General features: G+C 43.3%; 1 protein-coding gene and 1 long non-coding RNA gene across 3 annotated transcripts in view; both read right to left on the minus strand.

The window, feature by feature from the left end:
• The window catches only part of LOC308631381, a 72,080-nt gene extending 57,659 nt beyond the window's left edge, over positions 1–14,421 (minus strand). Inside the window, exons 1-3 of the long non-coding RNA XR_014018182.1 lie at positions 14,232–14,421; positions 13,491–13,662; positions 8,165–8,289 (exon numbers count right to left, since the gene is read on the minus strand). This is a non-coding gene — a long non-coding RNA (uncharacterized lncRNA). The remainder of the gene's footprint in view (positions 1–8,164; positions 8,290–13,490; positions 13,663–14,231) is intronic.
• A 41-nt stretch (positions 14,422–14,462) lies between these two features.
• Positions 14,463–24,317, minus strand: part of ZNF521 (zinc finger protein 521) — a 298,275-nt gene continuing 288,420 nt past the window's right edge. Inside the window, exon 8 of one of the 2 annotated variants that reach the window (XM_081262582.1) lies at positions 14,463–14,487. In XM_081262582.1, the coding sequence (XP_081118708.1) occupies positions 14,479–14,487 (9 nt within the window). In that variant the 3' untranslated portion in view covers positions 14,463–14,478. The remainder of the gene's footprint in view (positions 14,488–24,317) is intronic. The other variant, XM_081262583.1, reaches the window with a different exon arrangement.

Consider the following 24,317-nt stretch of genomic DNA (forward strand, 5'->3'; position numbering starts at 1 on the left):
AAACCAGTAACATTCTAGAAAGACACATCAAGGACAATATTTGAGCAGACATGAGTCACCAACATCAGCAGGGAGGAGGGGACATCTCTGCAGGTCCTATAAGCATTGCAATGATGGTAAGGAAATATAGTGAACAATTTTATGCCAGTAACTTCAACACTAAATTAAATGGATAAATTCCTTGAAAGACACACATTTCAAGAAAATAAGAAAAAAAATATAAAAACTACAAAATAGCCTTATGGTTATGTATTGAATTAATAGATGAAAACCTTCCCTCAAGGAAAACTCTAGGTCCAAATGGCTTCAGTGGTAGATTCTATCAAACAGTTGTGGAAGAAATAATTCAATGTTTAGATAAACTCTTTCACTCTTTTGTTTTTTAATTCTGTACTGGGGATTAAACACAGGGGTATGCTACCCCTGAGCCACACTTTTATTATTTATCTTCACCCTTTTTTATTTTTATTTTGAGACCGGGTCTCAATAAGATGCTGAGGTTGACCACGAACTTGTGATCCTCCTATCTCAGCCTCCTGAGTAGCTGGGATTAAAGGTTTGTGCCACCACACCCAGTTTATTATGTAACTCTTTTTAAAAAATGATTTCCCAACAACTCTCTGCCCCATCTCTTGAGGATCAGAGTGGGACTAGGATTAACCTGTCACTGAAAGCAGGCTGAAAATTTTAAGAAAAATAAACTGCCCATCAATACCTTCAAGATATAGACACAAGAAATTCTTAACAAAATGTACCAAATCTGATGCAACATACAAAGAAACTATGAAAGGAGAGTATGTCTTCAACAAATGGGATATCAAGCCTGGTGTAACACTGAAAAGTCAACCAATTTAATTCATGTATTTTTAAAAATATAAAAAATTTCATTAAATGCTTAGAAAGCATTTGAAAAAAAATTAACACCTATTAATAATTAAAACTAGTAAAGTAATAATAAGTGAGGACTCCTTGTAGTGACAAAGAGTATCCAAACCCGAATATATTACAGCCTGAGGAAGAGAACCAAATGCCCTCCCCTAAGACCTGCAGCAGGCTGGTGCCCACTTTGAGCTCTGTAGCAGTCTCCATCTGTGCTCCTAGACACTGCCACATGAAAAGGAAGGACAGGGGCTAGGGTTGTGGCTCAGCTTTAGAGCGCTTGTCTAGCACATGCAAGGTGCTGGGTTCGATCCTCAGCACCACATAATAATGAGAAAAATAAAGGTATTGTGTCCAACTACAAATGAAAAAAGTTAAAAGGAAAAGGTTAAAAAGCAATCGTATTTTTTATAAGCATATGAGATCTCAGTCCTCCAACATTCTCACCAAAACTTGCTACCATCAGTTTTTGCTTTAGCCATTCTAAAGGCTGCACAGTGATACCTCATTGTGAGGATTAGTGATTTTGAGCATCTTTTCATGTACTTATTAGGTATTCATACACACACACACACACACACACATATATAGTAGAAATGAAGAAATAAAAGTCTTTATTTGATGATTCTATGATCGTGCTTATAGAAAATCCTAAGGACTTTATCAAAAAAAGAAAGAACAAAAGAAAAATAGAGAAAAGAGGAAAAACCTAAGTCCAATAAATAAGTTTTTCAAGGTGAAAGGATTTAAAGTCATGTACAAAATGAATCACATCCCTCCATACTAGGTATGAATAACTGGGAAAGGAAATAAAAATTACAATTTCATTTCACTATAGCATCCAAAACATAAAACACTTAACCCATGATGTCCCATTGTCTTTAAAAATAAGACACCTATAAAAACCTATACATTTTTATAGGATACCTATAAAATTGGTCAATTCAAACTTTCATAGGTAGCCCACATATAGGATAGTGGAACAGAATGGGTTAAAGATAAACTTACAAAATACATAAGGAGTTGGTGTATCTTTTTCTTTTTTAAAACCCCCAAAGCACTTTACACACATTTTATTTTTCATAATGGTTTGCTATGGTGAATTGTTTATTTATGATAATTCTGGGTCAAAGGCCATGTCTCATTAATTGCCTCATCAACAGTGCTAGCACAAAGCCCAGCTAAATGAATTAATAAACACATGTATATGTATAATACACACACACACACACACACACACACACACACATATATATATATATTTCTAAAAATAGACCACATATACATGAAAGAAAGTTTTGAAAAGGGGAAAATTCAGAGCCTACATCTCGCACAATCCCTTCTCTGTCAACACCTTGAGTTGTTTCTTTCCAACTCCCCCAACACCTGGACAGTTTGGGACATTTTCTAACGGTGCCATTTGTTTGTATAACAGTCAACTTCTGGCTTATTCATGCCACAATTCCTCTAGTTACAATCCATTTTTTAATTTACTAAACAAGATAAATCACAGCTACCAGAAGGAGTTGGTACTATGATGACATAGTAAGTCTGTTTGAATGCATCTCTGGGTTGCTCCTCCCCTACCCTGTCCCCAAGTTCACACATGTTGCACTAACTTAGAGAGGCTTGTCCCTGGTGTTCTTTTATGAGGCTCTGGCATAATGACGTTTTAGACTCAGGCATACACAGGCCTATGAAAACCAGAAAGCAAGAGATGAATCAGGTGCCCATGACGAGAAAATTAGGGCCATGATCTGAATATCTCCAATATACCATATCAAGCCCTGAAAAACAATGCTGTCTGATACCTAAATGCTAAACAGAGTAAGTTGCTGCCCCAATTCCTTGAGCTTCAAGGAACAATTTAGGTCACAGAAGAAACATGAGGTTCAAAAGCCATAAACTCTGTACACTGAGAAAAATAAGATTCTAACAGGGAAGTTCCTCTCCAGCTAGACCAATATGAGCATGTGTCAGCCACAATAAAAACACTCCAATAACAGTATCACACATCCAAGCATGGTCCAAAAGCAGTAACTGCAGAAATAAAAGCCTGGTCATTAGATACAACAAAACAATGGGATTATTGCCTTGGAGCTAAACAAAGAATAAAACCTAGATTGCTTGAAATTTGCCCTATCAACGCAGAGGTTCATGGGCTTTCCAAAGTAGTGCTGCAGATGAGTATTCCTCAGCTAAATAGGATGAGCAATCCTTCAGAAACTCTTTTCTTGAAGATTAGATACTGTTGCTGGAAACTCTGTGCCTTGGCTCCTCTCAGAGGGGTAAGAGATAACCGCAAAACCACCTCACTACTCTGCAGAGCTCACTCTTCCAGATACCTGAGTGAAGCGCACTGGCTGTGCAGAAATAACCTCTAGGTGACACTTGGTAAATCTTTGCTGGGCACAGGGAGAAATCAGACAGGAAAAGGAAGGAGAGGATAATTGGATGAAAAGGAGCAGCTGAAATGAGAGAGAGGTGACCGTTCTGGTAACCAAGGTACCTGGCCAGCCACACCAGGGGCTCCCAGTTAACACAGCACCCTTTATAACTACCTTCTTCAAGTCTGTACAATGATGGCTACTTCAGGGCAGCCTCCCCTGATGGCCCTGAATGTGCTCCTTCTTCTGCAGCATCACCTTGTACTGGAGTGTTTGTTTCCCCATCAGAGGAGAGCAGCATGTCGCAGTGAATTGTTTCTCTGTAATGACTTGCAGGAAAAGATGAGGTCACATCCCTTGCTTCCTGCCAGTGCCTAGTACAGAGCCCCGCTAAATGCATTCACAAACACACACCTGTGCACTCGTTGAAAAACACAACATATATGCATAAAAGAAAGTGTTTAAACTCCCTGAGATCTGTGCCTTTTATCTCTTGCTCCCCAGAGGTTAGTGAATTCATGGCACATGGCAATCACTCAATACTGTCTGAACAGAATCAAACTTTGAATCATGCTGAGGCTCTGACTTTAAACTCAGCAAATATTACCTTGATATTACAAAAACAGCCATTACCAAAGAAAAACTAAAAATCAGACTGTGTTTTGTTCCTTGAGCAAGGTTATCTGGCAAGAGTTTAAAAAAAAATCTCAGAACGAAGGCAGCTGAACTTAGTTTGGGTGGTGCACCCCTGACTCAGTTTCCCCACTATCCTGCAGCAGTTTCCAAGTCTCCAAATAGCCTGCTCATGACCCAGGGCTCATATAATCAGAAGAAAATAAAGACACCTCTTGCATCAGTCTGGAAGCATCCTCCACTGGGGTAGACCTCAGAAGAGGGAAGGTTGCCACATGTCCTGACAGTTGGAGATGTTCTTGATTTCGTGTTTTCTCCAACCACAAGAATAGAGTTATTTTTTACCCACTGTGTTCAATTCTAAAGAAGAAAGAGAGTCCAATTAGAAGAAAAGGAAGGATAAGTTAAAGAAGTTAAAGATGTATTGTCAGAACAAGAAAAGGACAAGAAAGTAGGTGATTCATCCCACTTGAACCATTACAAGAGAAAGAGGCATCCAAAACCTTTGGGTTTGAAGCAGACTTCCCCAGCCTGAAAAGATAGGGTTCCGTATACACAGGGGCTTGGACACAAATGGAGAAGAGCAGAGTTCTAGGCTTAGGCTGGCTCTGAGATGCTGGTTTCCCTAGCCTCCAGGTGGTACTGGGGATAGTTAAAGACCCAAGGAATATCCAAAAGGTAACAAACTCCAGGTGTCACCTCAACCCTACCTCCCAACTCCCTAAACTTCTTCTGATGACTGGATACAGCTCTACCCTCGAGGGGGATTATATTTGATGGACCAGGAACCCCGAGTCATTGCCTCCAACTTGGGCACCAACCACTACACCCACCATCAGGTCCACTCCCAGCAATGGCATCTCCACCATCATGGTGGCCCTGTCTGTTGAGTTCCCATAATTCTATGGGGAGCCCTGCTCTTGCTGTCTCTACTAGCAGGACATTTTCCTTCTAGATTAACGATCCTTTTAATAGATCTTAAATTCTCTAGCCTTAGGTGAACATGGATTTTTTTTTTAAGCTTCTTAATCTTTCTTATTTTCAGCTGTACATTGTCCTTTGTTGATTACCTATTTCTGATGCTGGGCCACGGCCTGGACCACATTTTTCCTCTTTTCTTGATCCAAAGGGCCCAATACTGATATTTAGTCTGCCCTAAATTCTTCTTTCTTATTTTTCCCAAGGGGAGGACAAGACACATAGCTGGCACATGTACTGCCACTGCTCCTTCCTCATCTGACCATGGCTGCATCCCTCTTCCTGACACAGCCTATTCCTTCCAGTCACAGTGGGTGCCCTCCACGGAATTTCTTTGCCATTCCCTGGATAGGGCTGTGGATTCCAGGGTTGCTATTGTAGGGTTCGCAGCTTAATTTCCAACCAACTCTTGAACAACAACAACAAAAAAGCCTACTTCTCTCTCTCTCTCTCTCTCTCTCTCAGAGAGAGAGAGAGATTTAAAGCAAATCTGGGGATTAACAACGTCAGGTTTATAGGCAGCTGACAAGTTGGGTCTAGAGGTCTGAGATGCTATGAGCCTTTTGGGGGGAAGGGATGTCTTGGTGAATACCAAAGCCCCTTTCTTGGGTGACATTGCCTGGAAATCCAAAAACATCCAAGAAAAACTTCTTTCTTCACAGGTGTTTTGCCTGCCCATATCTTCCTTCCCCAGTTGAAATGTCTTAACCAATTGTGTTGGAGCAATGGTAAGACTGGCTTTCCCTATGGAGGTGCCTGAGAAGCTGTGATTTAGACAATGAAGGAGCTAGAAAGAGACTTAAAGATCATTGAGTCCAACCTTCTTTTTTTTTTTTAATTTGTAGTTGTAGATGGACAGCATGCCTTTATTTAATTTATTATTATTATTTTTTAATGTAGTGCTGAGGATCGAACCCAGTGCCTCACACATGGTAGGCAAGTGCTCTGCCACTGAGCTACTGCCCCAGCCTGAGTCCAACCTTCTTAGAGGAAACTGAAACCTAGATAAGTGAAGTGACCTCTGGCAGGCTCATAAGCCACAAAGGAGCAAGTTTGAGACCAAGCTGAGGCCATGCCATCTGGTGCTCAGGCACAGCCCATTGGGCTGGGTGGTTTTCTGGGACCTAGGAAAGGACCTTATGTCTTTCCAGGACCCAAGAAAGGACCTTTCCCTTCTGCTTGCTAGTTTCAGGACTTCTTCAATGAATAGACGGTGGTGAGGGGGAGGGGGAGCAGGACAGAGAAGACACCACCCCTGCCCATTGTTGTTGATAAAGATCTCTGAAACAATCAATTGAAAAATAAGGCAATGTCAATTTTGCTTTTCTTTTATCTTTTCAGATAAAAGAAAAGGAATAAAATACAAGATAGATATCATACATGTAGTGGAAGACCCATGAAAACCAGTGAGAAGCACCATATCTACTAATGCAGGAAGGAAAACTAAGAAACTGGGCTCCCTTCCCTGACATTTGGGCTCCTTGAGGAAAGATTGTGTATCCTCTGTGATGATGCATGGGCAGGGGACGGTAAAGGTATGGGTCACTTAACAACACATGCTCTTGATTTCATGTTTTCTCCAACTACAAGAATAGATTCATTTTTTTTCCTACTATGTCCAACTCTAAAGAAGAAAAAGAGACCTATTAGGAGAAAAGACAAGTTAAAGACAAGTTAATGAAAGGAGGTGATTCATCCCACTTGAACCTTTGTAAGAGAAAGAGGAACCTCAAACTTTTGGGTTTGAAGTAGATTCTTTCCCATGCAGAAAAAATAAGGTTCTATATACACAGGGGCTTAGACACAAATGGAAACACATTTGGACATATTTCTGGAAAATGTGCTGCGAGGTGCTTGTCTTGTGCAAACATCATAGTGTGTACTTACACAGACCTCGATGGTAGAGCCCACTACATAACTAGGCTTTATGTTGTGCATATATAAATATGGCTATTAAATATATGTACATAAATAAATAACAGTCTAATTGCTCCTTGGACCCTAATGAACAAAATATGAGATTGAGTCAAGCACAAGAGAAAATGATACAACCCCAAGATGTAGTAAGATCACAATGTATAAAGATGCTGCCAGCATAACACAGCATATGTTTGAGAGTATGCATTTTTTTAAATAAAGAGTGTACATTGAAATAATGATAAAGCATATAATATGTAAATATATAAACCAGTTAACATAGTTGTTTATTGTCATTATCAAGCATTATGTACTGTCCATCATTGTGAGTTTATGTATGTCTGTGTATGTACAACTGGAACCACAGTAGGTTTGTGTACACCAGCATCACCACAATACCTGCAATGTGTAACTTATCTACAATGTCATGATACCTGTGATGCCCCGGGGCACTAGGAATTTTGATGCTTTATTACAACCTTATGGAACCACCATGGTGCCTGTGGTCTGTCATTGACTGGAACATTATTATGCAGTGCATGACTGTAATCCCACGCCAATTCTAATTCTCATTCTTATCTGCTTTAAAGGAGCTTTGCACTCGATGGCTTGGGGGAGATCATTAATGTGGGACAGGTGAAATTACTACAACCAAAACTCATCAACATTGCTTATAATCAAATAAAACTTTTATAACTAACAATCTCACTTTTTGGTTAAAAACACCATACAAACACTGATGTTTCATATTTTTTTTTTTTTGCTAATTTTTACCTTCCTGGGGCATAAGAGAGATATTAAAATTATCTGGACAATTTCAGATCAAAAGTAGCATATCATTACTTTCGTGTGGAGGAACTATGAGTGAGTTTATTTTCTTTCTTTCTTTTTTTTTTGGAGGAGGGTACGGGGGGTTGAACTCAGGGGCACTCCACCACTGGACCACATGCCCAGCTCTATTTTGTATTTGACCTAGAGACAGGGTCTCACTGAGAGTTAATCTTCGCCTTGCTTTTGCTGAGCCTGGATTTGAACTCGAGATCCTCCTGCCTCAGCATTCGGAGCTGCTGGGATTACAGGCGTGTGCCACCGCACCCAGCTATTTTCTTTCTCTTGAAATAGACAATTTACCCACTCTTCTACTGAAATTTTAAGCCCCAAAGGCCCATCCAGCAATCCCTTCCCTGGATCACATCCTTCCTAAATGCTCAGGGCATAGAGAGAGAATATTGATGCTTTTCCTCCATTTTCATTTTCCTTGCCACAAGCTGACCTCTACAGCACTCACTCTGAGGAACACGCACAGGCACATGGACACACACACACACACACACACACACACAGAGGCATGCACACATTCACTCCTGCACCTGCCATGATCTCCAAGGTCTTCCGGTATCTCCATCAAACTCTCCCCAAGTCCCTCGCAGGTTTCCAGAGCTCTGGCAAGGCACTTTTCACCACAAATTCCAGCTTCTCAGGGCTCTCAGACATCCTGTAAGTGTAACGATACACTCTCTGTTACTGCAATAATGATCATAATTTATACATACAGTAGCTTTTTATCCACAAGTGCTTTAACAGTGACGCCCGTGCAATAGTGCAGAGCTGAGTACCTGCCTCCCCCCAGCACCCTGGCCCTGCCCGGGAGACATCCTGGGTCTCTCGTTCTTCATGACAACACCTCATAACCGTTTCAGGCAGGAAGTAAGGGAATCTATCCCGTCAAAACAGCAGAAAGGAATTAGGTAATATAACACTTTTTCTTTCTCTTCTCCAGAATCTCTGAGAAATGCACTGATTCTCAGAATGAACTACCCCCAGACCGTCCCCCTGAATTGTTGCTTTTTTGCCTGGGGATTACATATTTCCTGGAGCAGTGAGTTTTCTTCTTTCCTTGTCTTGTTTCCATCCAGGACTGTATTTATTTAGAGCACAAGATAAAAATATCTACAGGCCTGGGCCATCAGTCCCTCACTTGGGGACTGGGACTGTGCTATATTTGTCTGTCTATCATGTAAAGATATCCCTAAGAGACATACATTTTCTCCATAAAAGGCAGCGTGACCAGTAGCTCAAAAATTAAAAAAGAAGAAGAGGGCAAGGAGACAGGGAGGAAGAGGAGAAGGAAAGGAAGAAGAGGAAGAGGAGGAGGAAGAAGAGGAAGAAGGTGGGAAACGGAAGCAGCTAATTTTCTTAAGAGACTAACATCATGGAAGGGGAAAGTTCAGATGGGAGACAGTTGGTGAACTTCAAGTTCCTCGTTAGTAAATGGAGATAGGATACGTATTCCACAGGGTCATCCTGAGGCTTGGTAATTATTGTGCCATAGAGTAGCCACTCTCATTCCTGTGGATTCTGAAGTGATTTGTGCTAATGGACAAGCCACTAGATGGTAGGCATTTAGCACTTCCTGTCTCTTAGATGTTTTAAACCCGCTGTTGAACTTACACTATTGCGGGTCATTACCCATTTATCTGCTCCCTCCCACTACTATTGCTTCAGACTGATGAAGAACTGGGCAATCAGGTAATGAAGTATCAAGATGCATAAGGCATTGGGCACCCTGGGCACAAGTGGTAGGGTCCTGGGGAAAGTCAAACTTGTCCTTGGCCCTCTTTGTAAACCCTTAAGGATGCACCCAACATAGTACATTTACATTTCTAGTTTTTTTCCCAATTACTATTTACTAAAGGCAGAGGGTCTAACGCAGCAAAGCAGTAGTTTAGATTGTAAATCAGAACTTGCTTAAGGAGAAAATAACCAAATGATCAATACCTGTAAACCAATCCATCCCCCCACAATAGATGGATCTTGATGAACCTCCGAAGAAATCCCAGAAAGGTCCAGTCCTAATTAAGCCCAACCACTTGTCACCTGTGGGAGGCACGGATTTGTGGTGGGCCAACCAGGAACTATTCATCTTTTAAGACACAGAGAAGCACCTATGTGACCCGGAGGCATAAGTGACCATGATGGTGGCAGCTGTCTTTCCCTTGATTTCTACTTCTCATTACCTTTATTGTCCTTTCTTTCCTTTCCCCTTCCTCTCATCTATATCTATGCCCAAAACCTACAAATGGTACCAAGAGGCACAAACCATGCTATTAGCATTTAAGGCTAAGTAAATTGTTGACTTCTGTCTCTAAATACAATCAAAGCCTTTCTCACTAAAGAAGACACCGCAAAAATGTAGGTGGCATGCCAGTGAACAGAACCATGAGGAATGTGCAAACCTGAGAGTATAACATTAATGAAAAGAATTGCAGATGGCCTGAGATTTGGTCCCACTGACCTTAAGAGCAAACACATTAACCTTCAACATTCACTCAGCAAACATCTCACTGAGGATTTGACACAAAATCTTTTCTTTTAAAAGGTAGTGCATAGTCTGATGATGAGACAACATAAAGATAAAGCATTACAATAAAGTATATTCACAAAATATATTCATAATTTAGCATAGTCAGGCTAAATTTACTTGGAGGAAAAAGGAGAGTATTTACAGTGGCAATCTTGGATAAAGTCACTTAAAATTGTATTCTTATAAAGTGAGTAATGATAACTAATCATAGTTTGGTCAGAAGAATGACCATGATAATAAATATGAAAATAATTTGAATTGCTAGGTAGAAGATAGTATGTAAATACCCAGATTTTTTTTTTTGCTGCTATGTGGTCAATTTATAAAGATTAATCTATCCATACATTTTCTTATTATGTTAGCTTTCCATATCTGTATCAAAACACCTGAGATAATCAACTTAAAAAAAGAAAAAGGTTTATTTTGGCTCATGGTTTTAGAGATTTCACTTCTTGGTCAGTAGGCCTCATTGTTTTGTGGGTCTATGGTGTGGCATCACATCACCATGGGGAGCACATGGTAGAGCAAGGCCACTGATCTCATGGTGGCTGAGAAGTGAAAGAGAGAAAGAGGAAGGGGTAAGGGTCCCACTATCCCATACCTCCAGTGACTAGAAGACCTCCCACTAGGCCCCACTTTTAAAGTTTTCAGCACTTCCCAACAGTGCCAAGCTGGGGACCATGCTTGGACATTTGGGGGCTATTTTAGCCCCCAACTCCAGCAGGTTAGAAGACAGATGCTCTTCCTTTTTTTTCATGCCTTCTTATGTCTACTGCCCTACATTTGCTTCACGAGTCACCTCCAACACTCAGTGTCAAGTGAGGGGCCTCCCGTGTGCCCACTCCAACACCCCCATGCTTTGGAGCCTGAGGATAAAGAGTTGTAAATGAAAGTTTTTATACAGGAAATGTGTCTTTCCTGTTATGATTTGGATGTGAGGTGTCCCCCAAAAGCTCACGTGTGAGAAAATACAAGAAGGTTCAGAGGAGAACCTTGGATTGTCAGAGCCTTAACCCAGTCAGTGAGTTAGTCCCCTGATAGGGATTGAGTGGTAACTGAAGTGGTGGGGTGTGGCTGGAGGGGGTGGGACCTTGGAGCTGTGGCTTTAAGGTATGTATTTGTATCTGGTGAGTGGAGTCTCTCTCTGTGCTTCCTGATCCCCATGTGAGCTGCTTCCCTCTGCCACACTCTTCCGCCATGTTGTTTTGCCTCACCTGGAGCCCTGAGGAATGGAGCTGTCTGTCTATGAATTGAGACCTCTGAAATCCTGAGCCCTTAAATAAACATTTCCTCCTCTGCAATTGTTCTAGTCGGATCCTTTAGTCACAGCAGTGAAAGAGCTGACTAAAACATTTCCCAGCCATAAAAGCACACCATCCCTTTTCCATATGTCGTGTTCTCTTTGGGGTTCTGTATTTATTCTCTGAATGAGTGTGTTTGGGGTTGCAGTGCAGAGAGCCGAGTGAAGGCCACGCAGGCCTGGGATTCACCTTCATGTGGGTGAGGAACTGAAAGGGAACTGAACTGAACTGAGGGACTGGGAAATGAGGTCATGCCTGAGGCTGTGGCTTATCTTCGAGGGCAGGGCACAGGGCCAATTGCACCCCTGTCGCTGGAATTTCCCCTGAAAGAAATGGGCATTCCACTGGGAATCATTCTGGGAAGAGCTGTATCTTGGGACAGGAAATGAAGACTCAGGAGGTGGAGCTCCAAGTGGAACAAGGAGAAAAACATCCTCCTTATTCTGCAACCTGCAGGCCATGGGAGGGAGAGGCTGAAGAGGCAGGGCACCCTCTTGGCAGGACATGGGCCTGTGGCTGTGGTGTGGGAGGGGCTGTCCATGAACCCGGAGGGCGGCTGGCAGCCTAGGCAATGCTCTAAGTCTATCTCTGCAGTGTACTGCTTGCCCCAAATCTACAGGAAGATCTCATGGGCTGCTGGGAGCCTGCTGGAAATGGTGTGTCCACCATCTGGGATATCTGTCCATGGGAGGGTGGTGGTCACCTGTGGAGGATGCCTGTGTTCTGTCCTTGGTAAAAGGTCCAAGGAAGGAAAATCACCCAGGCAGAAGGACATATCCAAGGCACACCACAGCCTAAGACTGGGCACATCCTAAGACAAGGCCTGCGGATGCTCATGCCACTGTCATTGACATCACACAGATAATAACATCTAATAGGTTACAGTAAAAATTCTCAGCAGGCCAGCCTTATGAGTCAAAAAAATCAGCAACAAAATCAGAATGGGGTCTTTTTTTGGCCCCCATCAAAGTAGGTTTCGGGGAGGAAATGGACTGAAGGTTAAGGAAAGGACATGTGGATGGGTGTTATGGGGGAGCAGGGCGGGTTTCAGGTGAGGAAAGCAGAGGAGGAAAGGCAGGCAGGAGGCCGAGGCCACTCTGGGAGCTGTTCCTTGCAAGAGATGCAAATGGCTCTCTCTGGGGACAGACAGGGTTGAATGTGCAATGCAGGTCAGCCTTGGAAAACGACTGATTTCCATGCTCTTGTGTTCTTGGGCTATCTATCTAGGGACACAGCCACACCAACATGACCCGGTGTCCAGGGAGTTCTAGCTCCACAGAAAGCCCATCTGTAAAATCCAGTCTCTTCAGATTCTCCACTTATTCCTCATTAACAAGGGTTTGGGTTTGAATTATGTAGATAATTGCCACAACTCTTCACTTCATTTTGCCTGTAGATACTTACCCTCAGAGGGGTATTTGGAGGATAAATGAGATACAGGCAAAGTGCTTTGAACTCCTCAGATGAAAGGTAGCCTATCAATACAGACCTTATATAATTAAGATGCTTCAAATTGCCAATACATGTATATTTATAACACCCAATATAATCACTGGGTATCTTTTCTCTCCTTCTTTATTTTTTTATAAGAAGGCAGGAAAAATCTACATTTTTTTAAACCACCCTGCTTTTGTGCACTTAACATTAACCTTTCCTTCCAAATGTCATTAGCTGCTAATTAAGATGTTGATTTGCAGATTGTATATCTTGCAATAGAAGTGATTTGTGAATGCTTACTAGGTGTTTATCAACCTCCACCCCTCATATTGGTTTAGCTAGAGCCGGGTGCATTTTAATTTACTGAGCAATTTCCCCATTCCCCACTTATTTCTGCATGTGCATAATGAGGGAAAAAATGATACAAGGGGAAAAAAATGGGAAATACTATAAATAGTTTCTAAAGAAAAAAATGCCATAGGAAAGAGTTATGGCTCTAAGTAGGTACTCAAGGAGCGAACAGATTGAATTTATCTTCTCTTTTTAATGGGGCATTTTAGGAAATAAAATTTGCAAGCAGGTGTCTACACGTACCTGGATGGATGTGCACATTCGAGCTGGTTAGAGAGCCAGCCAGAGGAAAAGGATGAATGGGCTCTGAATTTTCTGGAATGCACATGCTTTTGTTTTCCAAGGTTGGCCTGCTCCTGGGCTATGTTCATGCCTTTAGGCTTTCACAAAGAACCTTCTTGCTTCTAAAATCACCCTTAAATCAAAGAAATAAAAGGATTATTCAGTTACTGAGGAGGCTTCTGCAACATAGGGGACATTTCCACAGGACTTTTTAATATAATTTATGAATATTTGCTAGCAACATAATTGTCTTTTCTGCTGACATTTTCAAAGCAATACTGTGATTTGTTGGGTCTCTGGAGAGTCCAACTACAAAACTGATAATTATATTAAATATACATAGACAATAAAGAGTGTGTTTACATAACTATGCCCATAAATATCTGATTGAACAGTCATTGTTCTCAAACCCCTTTTAGGCATCTCTCTGAGGACTGCAGTTCTAATGACATGATGGTTTAAAAGATGTTGCTCAGTCTTGTTCCATATTTAATTAACTTTCCTTTTTTAAACTTGTGATGGCAGAGACAATAACAAATAGCTCTGAAAAGAAGGAGCGCTTTGAAACATGAGTGAGCCCCTGTCAAGCTTTGTGCGGCGCTGATGGGAGAAGATGGGCGTGTGTGCGTCGCTGGCCTGGGACCTCGGCCCTCCCCGGGGATTCCATTATGAGGCCGTTCCGAGCTCTCTAATCCCACACACCTTCTCTCACACACTCACAGCTGTGCATCCACGCTTCCTGCACATGCTCCTGCATGTAAGCAGCTGCATCTCTAATGATTTCTTCCTCTGAAACAGAAGATGAGAGCAAATTGGAAAAACCAAGGTCTGAGAGGCAGGGGCCGGGCAGCGTGGTAGAAGGAAGAGGGGCTGGGAGGTGGAGATGCTTACATTCTGGCCCTGGCTCCTCCATTGTGGTCTGACCTCCGGTAAGTGGGTCTGATCATCTCTATGGCTGCTGGAACAAATGACAAACTTGGTGGCTTACAACAACATGAATTTCTTATCTTATAGTTCTGGAGGTAAGGTGCCAGAAGTGGGTCTCATAGGACTAAAATCAGGTGGCAGAGGGCCGGTTCCTTCCGGAGGCTCCAGTACAGAATCCATTTCCTGGTTCTTTTTGGTTTCTGGAGGCCACCCACATCCCCTGACTGCTGGTCCCCTCCCCCCATCTTCAAAGCCAGCAATGGCTGATGGAGTTTTTCTCACAGTGCATCATTCAGACCCTGACCCTCCCGCTTCCCTCTTCCACTTGTAAAGACCCTGTGATGCTATTAGGCCCACGTAGATAAGCTCCGGATAATCCACAATGGTCTCCTCATATGAAATCCTTGATCCCATCTGCAAAGTCCTCTTGCCATTGTCTGCTGACATATTCACAGGTTCTAGAGATCAGGCATCTGTGAGGGGTATTATTCCGCCTACCCTTGGAAGTCAACTAATATTGTTCATTAACGAGGGAGGCAGCCTGAAGTAGATTTGTGCATCCAACAAATTAAGGTCCAGGAGACTTAAGAGTCAACAAGATAGACTCAATCCTCGTCGTTGACTGAACTCAGTCATGAAGGAGAGATAAGCACTACCTAGAAGTTAACACAGCTTTTTCATCTGAGTTAAGGGCCATGAAAAGAAGTAGAGAGTATCTGGTGAGTGATTTAGAAAGGGATCTGGCTTGGCTCTGGATAAAGAGATCAAGGGCAGTCAAGGAAGGCTTCCCTGAGGAGGTGACATGGAAACAGAGACATAATAAATGACTCAGGATTGTGCAGGCAGAGTGTTTGGGGGTACATGACTTGCAAAAGAGCTGCAGAGAACCTTCCAGTCAGAGGAGATGGCCAATGCCTATGTTCAGGCTCGAGAATGGAAGAAGTAGAGTGTAGAATGGAAGAATTTGGTACATTGAAAGAACCAAGGAGAAGCCCAGAGGGCTGAAGCAGCTGAAGAAGAAAGTTTTGCCATGTGCCAAGCTGAGCCCACCATGTAAAAGGTCATGCTTTGCTGGGGTTTGCACAGCTCAAAACGGCTCAAGAGGTATGTGCGTACCTAATGGTTGTAAGATAGATACTAGTAGGGTTTTCGTTTTGTTGAGGATGAAGCTGAGGGTCAGAGAAGCTACACAAACTCCCCAAGGTCACCTGCCCAATAGAATCAGGACTTGCACTAGAGTCTGCTCAGTCACCATGCAGCACAGGTCTTAAGCAAGATTGTAGGACCTCAAAATCGTCCCTTATTCTGAGAGCAGTTGGGAGCCATAGAGAAACATTAAAGCACTTTAGAAAGATTACTCTAGGTAATCGATGGGAGGCATCGAACCAGGAAGAAAGCTCTCAGGTGAAACAATGGTGTCTCCACTTTCAGTGGCAATAGTACAGATGGTGAGGAATGGAGAGCTCAGGAAATACAGAGAGCAAAATTGATAAGACTCACTGATTGAGGTGAGATGAATGAAAGAAGGTGTGAGTAACAATACCCATGATTCTGGTCAGATCACAGGGAAGGACCTGGCAGTCCTGTCCTTCCAGAATAATAGATTCAGGTGAAGCTGTGGACCAGCAACACAAACACGTGTTAAAACCCTTCAACCATGGAGTTGCTTCACCCGTCAACAACTGAACGAGTTATGCATTAACAGGTGTGAATGGATTTCAACTTCTCCACGGTAATCCTCCCTCTGCAAGAGAGGGACTCTGCTCGCCATCACAACTCATTCTGTTTGTGGTGAACTCTTTCTAATTGTCGTCAATTATGATTCATTTACTTTTAGGTGTCTTGCTTGTCATAATATTATCATTTGTAAGACTTTCCCTTTGCAGGCTGTGAGAATCTGTTGTGACATCTCAATAAAGCAGAATTCAATCAAGGTGTGAATGAATTGTTAATCTGGTTATAAATAGAAGGTACCATATGTCTGTATGTAAGGGATGTTTCCCTCTTTGTTGAAAATAATGTTCGTGAAACAAAACAAAAGAAATTTCAGAAATAGCTTGTTCGGCTCTCTAAGCTTCCAACAAGTCTCTGCAGCTGATTCAGATTGCTGGGGACAGTGTTCACACGTATTTATTTAGAATCATCATTTGAATGAGAAAATTAGTGTCAAGTTTGGCTATCAGAGCCCCAGGAGGGATACCGGATCCTCCTGATTTTGACCATGGTGAAAGCCTTATCATTCTTTATCTCTTCTAGAGGTGCTTCCTAGGAGCCACCTGATCAAAACATCTTTTTTCCTTCTTTACATTTTCCATGGTATGCAGACTGCAAAAACATGGCAAAATTGACTGAGCTCCAGCCCAATCCAGTTCATGAAAAACACACCTTGCATCTTTATCTACTCATGCCCTCTTGGCCGTGAAGGCTCTGGCTGGTTCTACCCCTGGTAACATACCCTAAGTGCGATGCTGACGCACCTGCGGCCGTGTGTTTTCTGAGGAGAGCCTGCGTGTGTGCTCAGAGGTCCAGCAAATGCCAGAACCAATCAACCTTAAATTAGCATCCCATAATCTAGAGCCATTTCCCCTCTGCTTTTCCGGAGCCCTCCCCAATACCTCTCCCTCCCCATCTCCTAACCCAATCAAAATGTGCTTCTACCTTGTTCCATTGCTTCAGGGCCTCACTAAGTGACTAGCTTGTTAGTTCAAAACAAAGTTAATGGCTAATAATAGTCTTCCCCCTGTGCCCAGTGTCGTTTCCACTGAGATTCAAGGCAGAGGAAGGGAAAGAGCTTGAATTTTGGAGTCAGCCATGCTAGGGTTCAAATCCTGGCTCTTCTGTTCACCAGCTGAGTGTCCAGGGTTTGATTTTCAAAAGATTTTGGAGAATATACCCTCACCTGTGAAATAGGGACTCCTACATCATGGGATCACTAGAAAAGAATGTGTGTTAGGCCACTGGTACAGAAACTGGCCTATGTATCGACAGTGGGGTAGAGGTCAAGTGCAGGACTTGGACTCCCATCTGTCCTCAGGGACTAGGGACTGTCTGACCATGATTTTCATTCCCTCCCTCTGACCAGATCTTTCTTCTTCCCCTCCTTTCTTCCTTCTTTTCTTTTCTCCTGTCGTCCCCAATGGTTTGTTGAATTTCTGTTGAACCCAAAACACATTTCCTTATTTTTCCCTATTTCCAACCCAGGGTCCAAAGTGCATCGGTGGCACAAAATACGAGAAAAGCAGACAGGAAGCACCATGCCTGGTAAAGAGCCATTTAGAACAATGACCCTCCTGCCCTGTCCCTCCAAAATTCGTTGTAAACTTGTTTCACAATAGTCATTAGAGACACGAAGGAAGTGTTGATAAGCTCCATTATTCATTCAAGGGCCAAGGTTAATTTTTATTTATTCCCAGGTCATCACAAACAGAGGCAGATGGTGGTGGCATTTCCTTCTTGCCGGGAGCTCAGATATTGTCTGGATGGATTTCAGCAGGTTTTGAAGCCATCCCCTCTCTGTGCGGTCGCTTTCCTGGATGGAGCCCCAGCCACCCAGGCTGCAGACTGATTTTATTTAACTAAGATGACTTGTGGTAAGTAATTGAGGTCACTTAGACCTGGCTGGAGGAAAGCCAGCCTTACCAAGGAGAGGGGATGACATCCTTTATCCTTCAGCTATTCTTCCTTCAGAGGATTTATTTTTGGTGACCCATTTAGGAGATAGTTTACAAAGCTGAGACTATCCGTTTATTGAAAATTGACCTTTTTGTGACTTTTACTAGTAGCAGGTGACTTTGTGGTGGTTTAAAGCCACAGTCTGTGGAATCTACGTATCTAGCACGCTAGGAATGGTCATAAAGGGTCACGTCTATGGCTAGTTCAACTGGTTTTCTGCTACTCTGGGTGGAATATGTAGCTTCTGCTTTTGAGCTTATGTGCTAGGTGAAGAGAGCAGCTATATTTTACCAATATGGGAAAACACTCCAAGATTATAACGCAGTGTATGGTTAGTGCATTTGTGGGTGGTTTACAAATGCCAATTGAGTACTTATCCTTCTCCATCAGGTTCATTGAAAACAGAACTGCACAGGAGTTAGATGAAGAGAAAAATACTATCAGCTCTATTTCTGGCTGGGCAGAACCCAATAACTCCTTAGAGCTTTTGGTTGCTCTGAAACCAAAGCAGGCCTCCACCCAGCTTCCCCCAAGTGGACTTGGGAGTGCTGCAGAGAGACATGAAACCTGCTCAGGGGCAGACAGAGCAGAGAGCACCCAAATGAGAACAAATTTAGCCCCCGGATTTGTCTCCTCCCTCAGTTATCATGGTCCAAAGGCTGCCACCTTCTCATCTCACCAAAAATGTCACTTTTTCTGTAGAGAAGAGTAAGGAAAAGGTGAAGGAAAGTGTCTTCATCCATTTTGTGCCGCTATAAAAAGATACCTGACACTAGGTAATTTATAAGAGATAGAGATTTATGGAGTTTTGGAGGCTGAGAAGTCCAAGATCCAGGGCTGGCATTTAGCAAGGGTTGCCTTGCTGTGTCACTCTATGGCAGAAGGTAGAAGGGCAAGAGAAAGTGAGGAAGAGAGAGAGAGGGAGGGCAGGCAAGAGGGGACCAATTTCATCCCTCTATAAGGAACCCATTGCTGAGATAACTCACTTCCGCGATGACAGCGTTAATCCATTTATGAGGGCACAGTCTTCCGTGGCCTAATCTCCTCTTAAAGGTCCCACAAGGATCTGTCAACATACCCCACTTACAGTGCTGCTGCATCAGATCTGTGCACACAGCCCTGTCTTTTCCAGAATCTGCCATTTCAGCCTTCAGAGGGCATCTTTATGAGAAATAGGGCAGCAAAGAGGGGGATCTGAGAAACAAAGAGTTTTGCCTTGAGATATTATTTACATAGAAACTCTTCAAATGATTACATTGGACCCACTTTGCTTGACGGGATTAAAGGGAGTTACTATTTTCTGCCTTTACCTAGAAGATGGTGCCCATTCATGAAAACAATTGAATGGATGAATAAGAAAGTGACCAAGCCATGCACTCTCTGCATGGCCACATGCAATGTGAGTGACATGGCAACCCTGCTCTGCCACACATGTATGCAGGCTTCACCATTCAACCTCAGCCAGGCATAAGAATCTGGGCTCATGTCCCCCGAGTGGTGACATTTTGCTAACTCCATTAATTAGCATAATATTTTGGTAATAGTTCAGGGTTCCCAGGGATGGAGCAAATACGCAACAGAACAAAGGAAGTTAAATTAAGGTCCAGAGATTTGTGTGGCTAATGTGCAGCTGTATGTTCTAATATCAATCCGTGAAAACATTGTCAGGGATTCTCACACTTGGGAACCAAGAAGCCCTGGCTTTGCTTTCCCTGCTCTGCCCTGGTCAGCCTCCCCACACGCAGGCTGGCACCGTTTCCAGGTTCCAGAGTAGTCGTGATTATAGGCAGGTCAGCCTGAGCTTGGGCAGGACTTCTTTTCCCATTTTTTGTTGAGCTGAAACAAGGTTTTGCTCACTGAGCCCACGAGTGTCCCTGGCTTGAACCTGACTGCTCTCTTCTTTCTCCCAGAGTCCGGTCCCTTAATCCTTGCCATGTCTCCATTCTGATCCCTTCATCTGATCTCTGAGTGCCCTGAAGCTACTGGCCTGTTGGTCTCCTTGTCTGTATTCCCTGTGGCCTGGCTGTGGACTCCTGTGGGGACCCCGTGTCCTCTTGCCCCCAAGACCAACTTGTGCTATTGGCCTGAACTGAGACAAAGAATTGCCAGGCCCTTGGGTATGGCACCCAGGAGGATCAACCCTTCTTGCTGGCTCCACGCTGCCTGGGGACAGTTGAATTTTCATTCATTAACGATGCTTGCCTGGCACTCCTATGTACCAGCATTTGTGCAGTGCTAGCAATGCCACAGTGACAAGATGGCCACTGTCCCTTTGTCCTCTCTAGGGTCTTTGCTCCACTTGGAGACTAAAGAAGAGAATTTGCGCTCCACCCACTTCTTACATGCAGTATTCAGAATGCATCTAGCATTTGACTCAATCATGTAGAGACACAGATGACTGTAAGGAAGAAATGTGTGTGTGTGTGAGTGTGTGCGCCCATGCCTTGGGAACCTAGTTTGTGTGAGGTCCTAGGGATTGAACCCAGGGCCTCAAGCACGCTAGGCAAGTGTTCTACCACTGAGCTACATCCCCACTCCTTTTAAATTTTATTTTGAGACAGAGCCTCATTTATTGAGGCTGGTGTTGGAACTTGCCATCCTTCTGCCTCAGCCTCCCAAGGTGCTAGGATTACAGGTGTGCACTACCTGGCCTGGCAAGAAGTTTTTTATAGTTACAGATCTCCAGAAACAGGAGACACTGGGGTTTTACTGTGATTTTCTGGGGGAAAAATAGGCGAGACAGAGGCCTTGGGTTGTCCTTACTTGTCTGGTATCTACCTGGCCCTGGGATGATTAGGAGAGGTGGGCATGGCCCAGAATGTGGGAGGTCCTCAGGATCCCAGCACAGGAGGTGGTGGGCTGAGGCTCCCCTGGTTGGTTTGAATAGGAAAGATGCTCCCAGGTAAGTCATTTACTATCTCTAGGAATTTTGGCTAGCCCTGGAGGTACAGTTTCTTCCAGGGTCAGCAAGGTCCCAGATGTCAAAGCATTAGAATAAAAAAGTCATGCTTAACACACACTGCTTGGATGACTCTGAAAATGTGTCATGAACGGTGTTCTCTGAACAGAAGCATTTATTTTAATAATTTCAACACATCTTTATTAACACACAGGCAACTTCTCTCTCGGCTTGACAACCCAGAGAGCTTCAGATTTCCCCCCTCCCGCATCCTGGACGCTGCCTCTTGCAGAACTCTTGTGCAGGCGCAGGCAAATGCGCATGCGCAGCCACCTGGTCAACATCCCGTCTTCCCACGTGGTTGCTGCTACTTGCTGGTTTCTCTGGTTCCCTGTCATTCAATAACCCCATTGACTAAAAGACGCTAACTTCCTTGATCTTGCAATTCCAGTGTCGATCATGGCACCTGATAGAAAAATTGACGGTAAGTAAATTAACAGTAGCTCTTTAAACTCTTGGTTGCTCCTGGGCTGAAGGAGCTTTCAGGAACATTGTACTAAAGAATAGGAACTAACAGTTATTGAGCACGACAGCCAGGCTTTAAGATGCTTCATATCCATGTTCAACTTCATCTTCAGAGCAGTCTAATGTGATGGAGACCTTTCTCCTACATCAGAGATAAAGTTCAGAGTGCTTGTTCCATGTCCAGAATCACACAGCAGGACTGGGACCCAGGACCCACCACACTGCCTCCCAGGTATTATTATCCTATGAGCCCACCCACCACTAAGCTTCCCTCTTAATTCAGTTGGCTCTGAATCTCCTTTATCATATGAAAAGAGTCCCCCAAATATTTTTCTAAATTGGCTCTTCCATGGGAGAAAATCCACTTAGGTACACTTAAGAGCGACCAAGTGAATTTGGGGGACAAATGCCTCTATGCTCCTATTGATAACCAAAGCATATGGTTGCTTAAACTGTGATATTCCCTTCGGCTTATTACACTCATTACTTCCTGTCAGAGTTCACCTGCTTCAATTTTGCCAGAAAGTGTGAATTGCATATTTCATATATTACTTAGCGGAAGCCCACCCTGAGTCTTTTTTTTTTTTTAAATAGAATGGCAGTTGTAGCAAAGTCAAGAGGTCTTATTTGGTCTTATGAAGGATTATCTTTCTCAATGGAATACCAAATAGAATGCTAATTAATAAATGCTTATGGTTATTCTGTATGTGGGGACACCATTCTACATTTGGTCTTTAAGTGATACATTAGCATATATCACAAAAGTGCACATTTTCTCCTCTCTTTTTGCTCCTGTAATCTTTGAGTGACACCTCCCCTTAGCCCTGAGATCTTACCAATCTGCATCCCACTCTCCTCATTTGTAAAATGGGAATATCAAGTGGCTGTTGTGGATTTAGGGAGATACCTATGTGGTTCAGGTTCAACGTTTATTATTTTAACACCTAGCACCACAATTTCTCACTCAAAGTTCAAGGAGAGAAAATTGTACAAAAATACTCTGTGAAGTCTCTTGGGGTAGAGACTCTGGGGGTAAATGTGCCTGCAAAATCCAAAGCAGTGAAAGTTAGCCGTAAGATCCCATCCACAAGCAAATCAAGAGAATTTGCTTTGGCTGGGCTGAGGGGTAGAGATGGGAGGCTGCAAAGATGGAGGAGGGAGAAGTGGGAGTGGCTGAGGTGGGCACTTGGAGGGGATCAACAGCCTGCTGGAGGACTCTGCAAGCTGGTGCTGCCTGTTCCCTAGAAGCAGATCTCCTAATGTCCATCTGGGGCTCCTTGGGGCCACATGACTCACTCTGGAAGCAGAGTGGCCACAGTTATCAGCCATTCCTCTGTCGCTGGACTCACCCTTTCAGGAGGTCTCACCTTCTCCAGAGCGTTTTCACAGCAGTACCCTTTGCTGTGGGTAATCCAGACACCAGGGGTTGCCGTGTTCTCTAGTCCCTCGTTGTGTGCCTCTGTTTTCTCCAAAAACAGGACCTGTTCCCTGTTTTAGTTCTCCTTGAAGTTCCCCTTGCTCAGCAGCACTAGTGAGCAATGCACCTTGACTGCAGATCTTGTGAGAAGAGAGCAGGAGAGGTTTGCATAGCTCCATCCTCAGCAACCACCAAAACCATCCAAAAGAACATAACAAAACTTAGAAATGTGCTTTAGACACATGGGATCTCTTAAGTTCAAAACTGGGATTATTACCTGTCTGGTCCTTTCTCCTCTGGTGGGGAGTCCAGTCTTGCTGACTCCTCCTCAAGAACAATGTAAGTTATTCCTTTCCTTACCACATGCCCTCAATTTAATAAACATCTTTGTTACATACCCTCAATCTAGGCAACTGATCATAATGTATCTAAAATGCAGCATTCTCTGGTACATGGACACTTCTCCAACAGATTCCCTATGGAAATTGAAAAGTGGGGCTGGCTTTTGAATCTCTGATGCCACGTGGAGCAGAGACAGCTTCAGTTATAGCGGGACCCAGGTGCCAGAGGTGGTGATATTAGTGCAAGAATATAAGGCCACTTTTTCACCCCTGGATTCCCTGGCTGTAAGTGGAGGAAAGGTCAGACTTGAACTTCCCCTGGGCATGGAATAGTCAAAGTAATCTCTGAATTTCAAAAGCCTAAGAGGTCTAATTTGATGACAGCAACACAGAACCTGGTCCATAATAGATGCTCCATAACAACACCTCATCTCCCTCCCTCCCCCACTCGTGATTAACATTGCCTTCATTCCCCACAACTCTGATTAAAAAAAAAAATCAGCCAAGACAATAAGAAACCAAGGCCTGTGGTCAAAGAAATTTCCTTGGGCCAAGTTTGAAATATAAAGAAATCCTTGGGTACATCTTGTTGTCACAAAATAACACCCTCTTCTTTCTTTGAGCTAAATGGCATGATGATTCTCAATGGAATCCTCACAATTCTCTCTGGGAAGTTTGAATGCCTTCTGTAATTTAGTTAAATAGCTTTTAGGTATCACAGAGACACTTGTTACTCATGGAAGGAAAATGGATCCCTACAAGTGATTCTGGAGATCTCCTAATGTCCATCTGGGGCTTCTTGAGGCCACATGACTCACTCTGTTCCCCAAACTGCAGTCAAGGGACAGTCGGTACAACAGCTCTCACACCACTTTCGCTGCTGCTCTGTGTACTGTTCCCTTTATTTACATAACTGGAGCTTCCACATCCTAACATGTTTTGCAAGCTGTCATGACATGAGAAGCTAATAATCTGCTCTATTTTGCTTGCTAACATATTTTTGACAT

This window comes from Spermophilus citellus (assembly GCF_964194105.1).
Source record: "Spermophilus citellus genome assembly, chromosome: 12".
Lineage (NCBI taxonomy): Eukaryota > Metazoa > Chordata > Mammalia > Rodentia > Sciuridae > Spermophilus > Spermophilus citellus.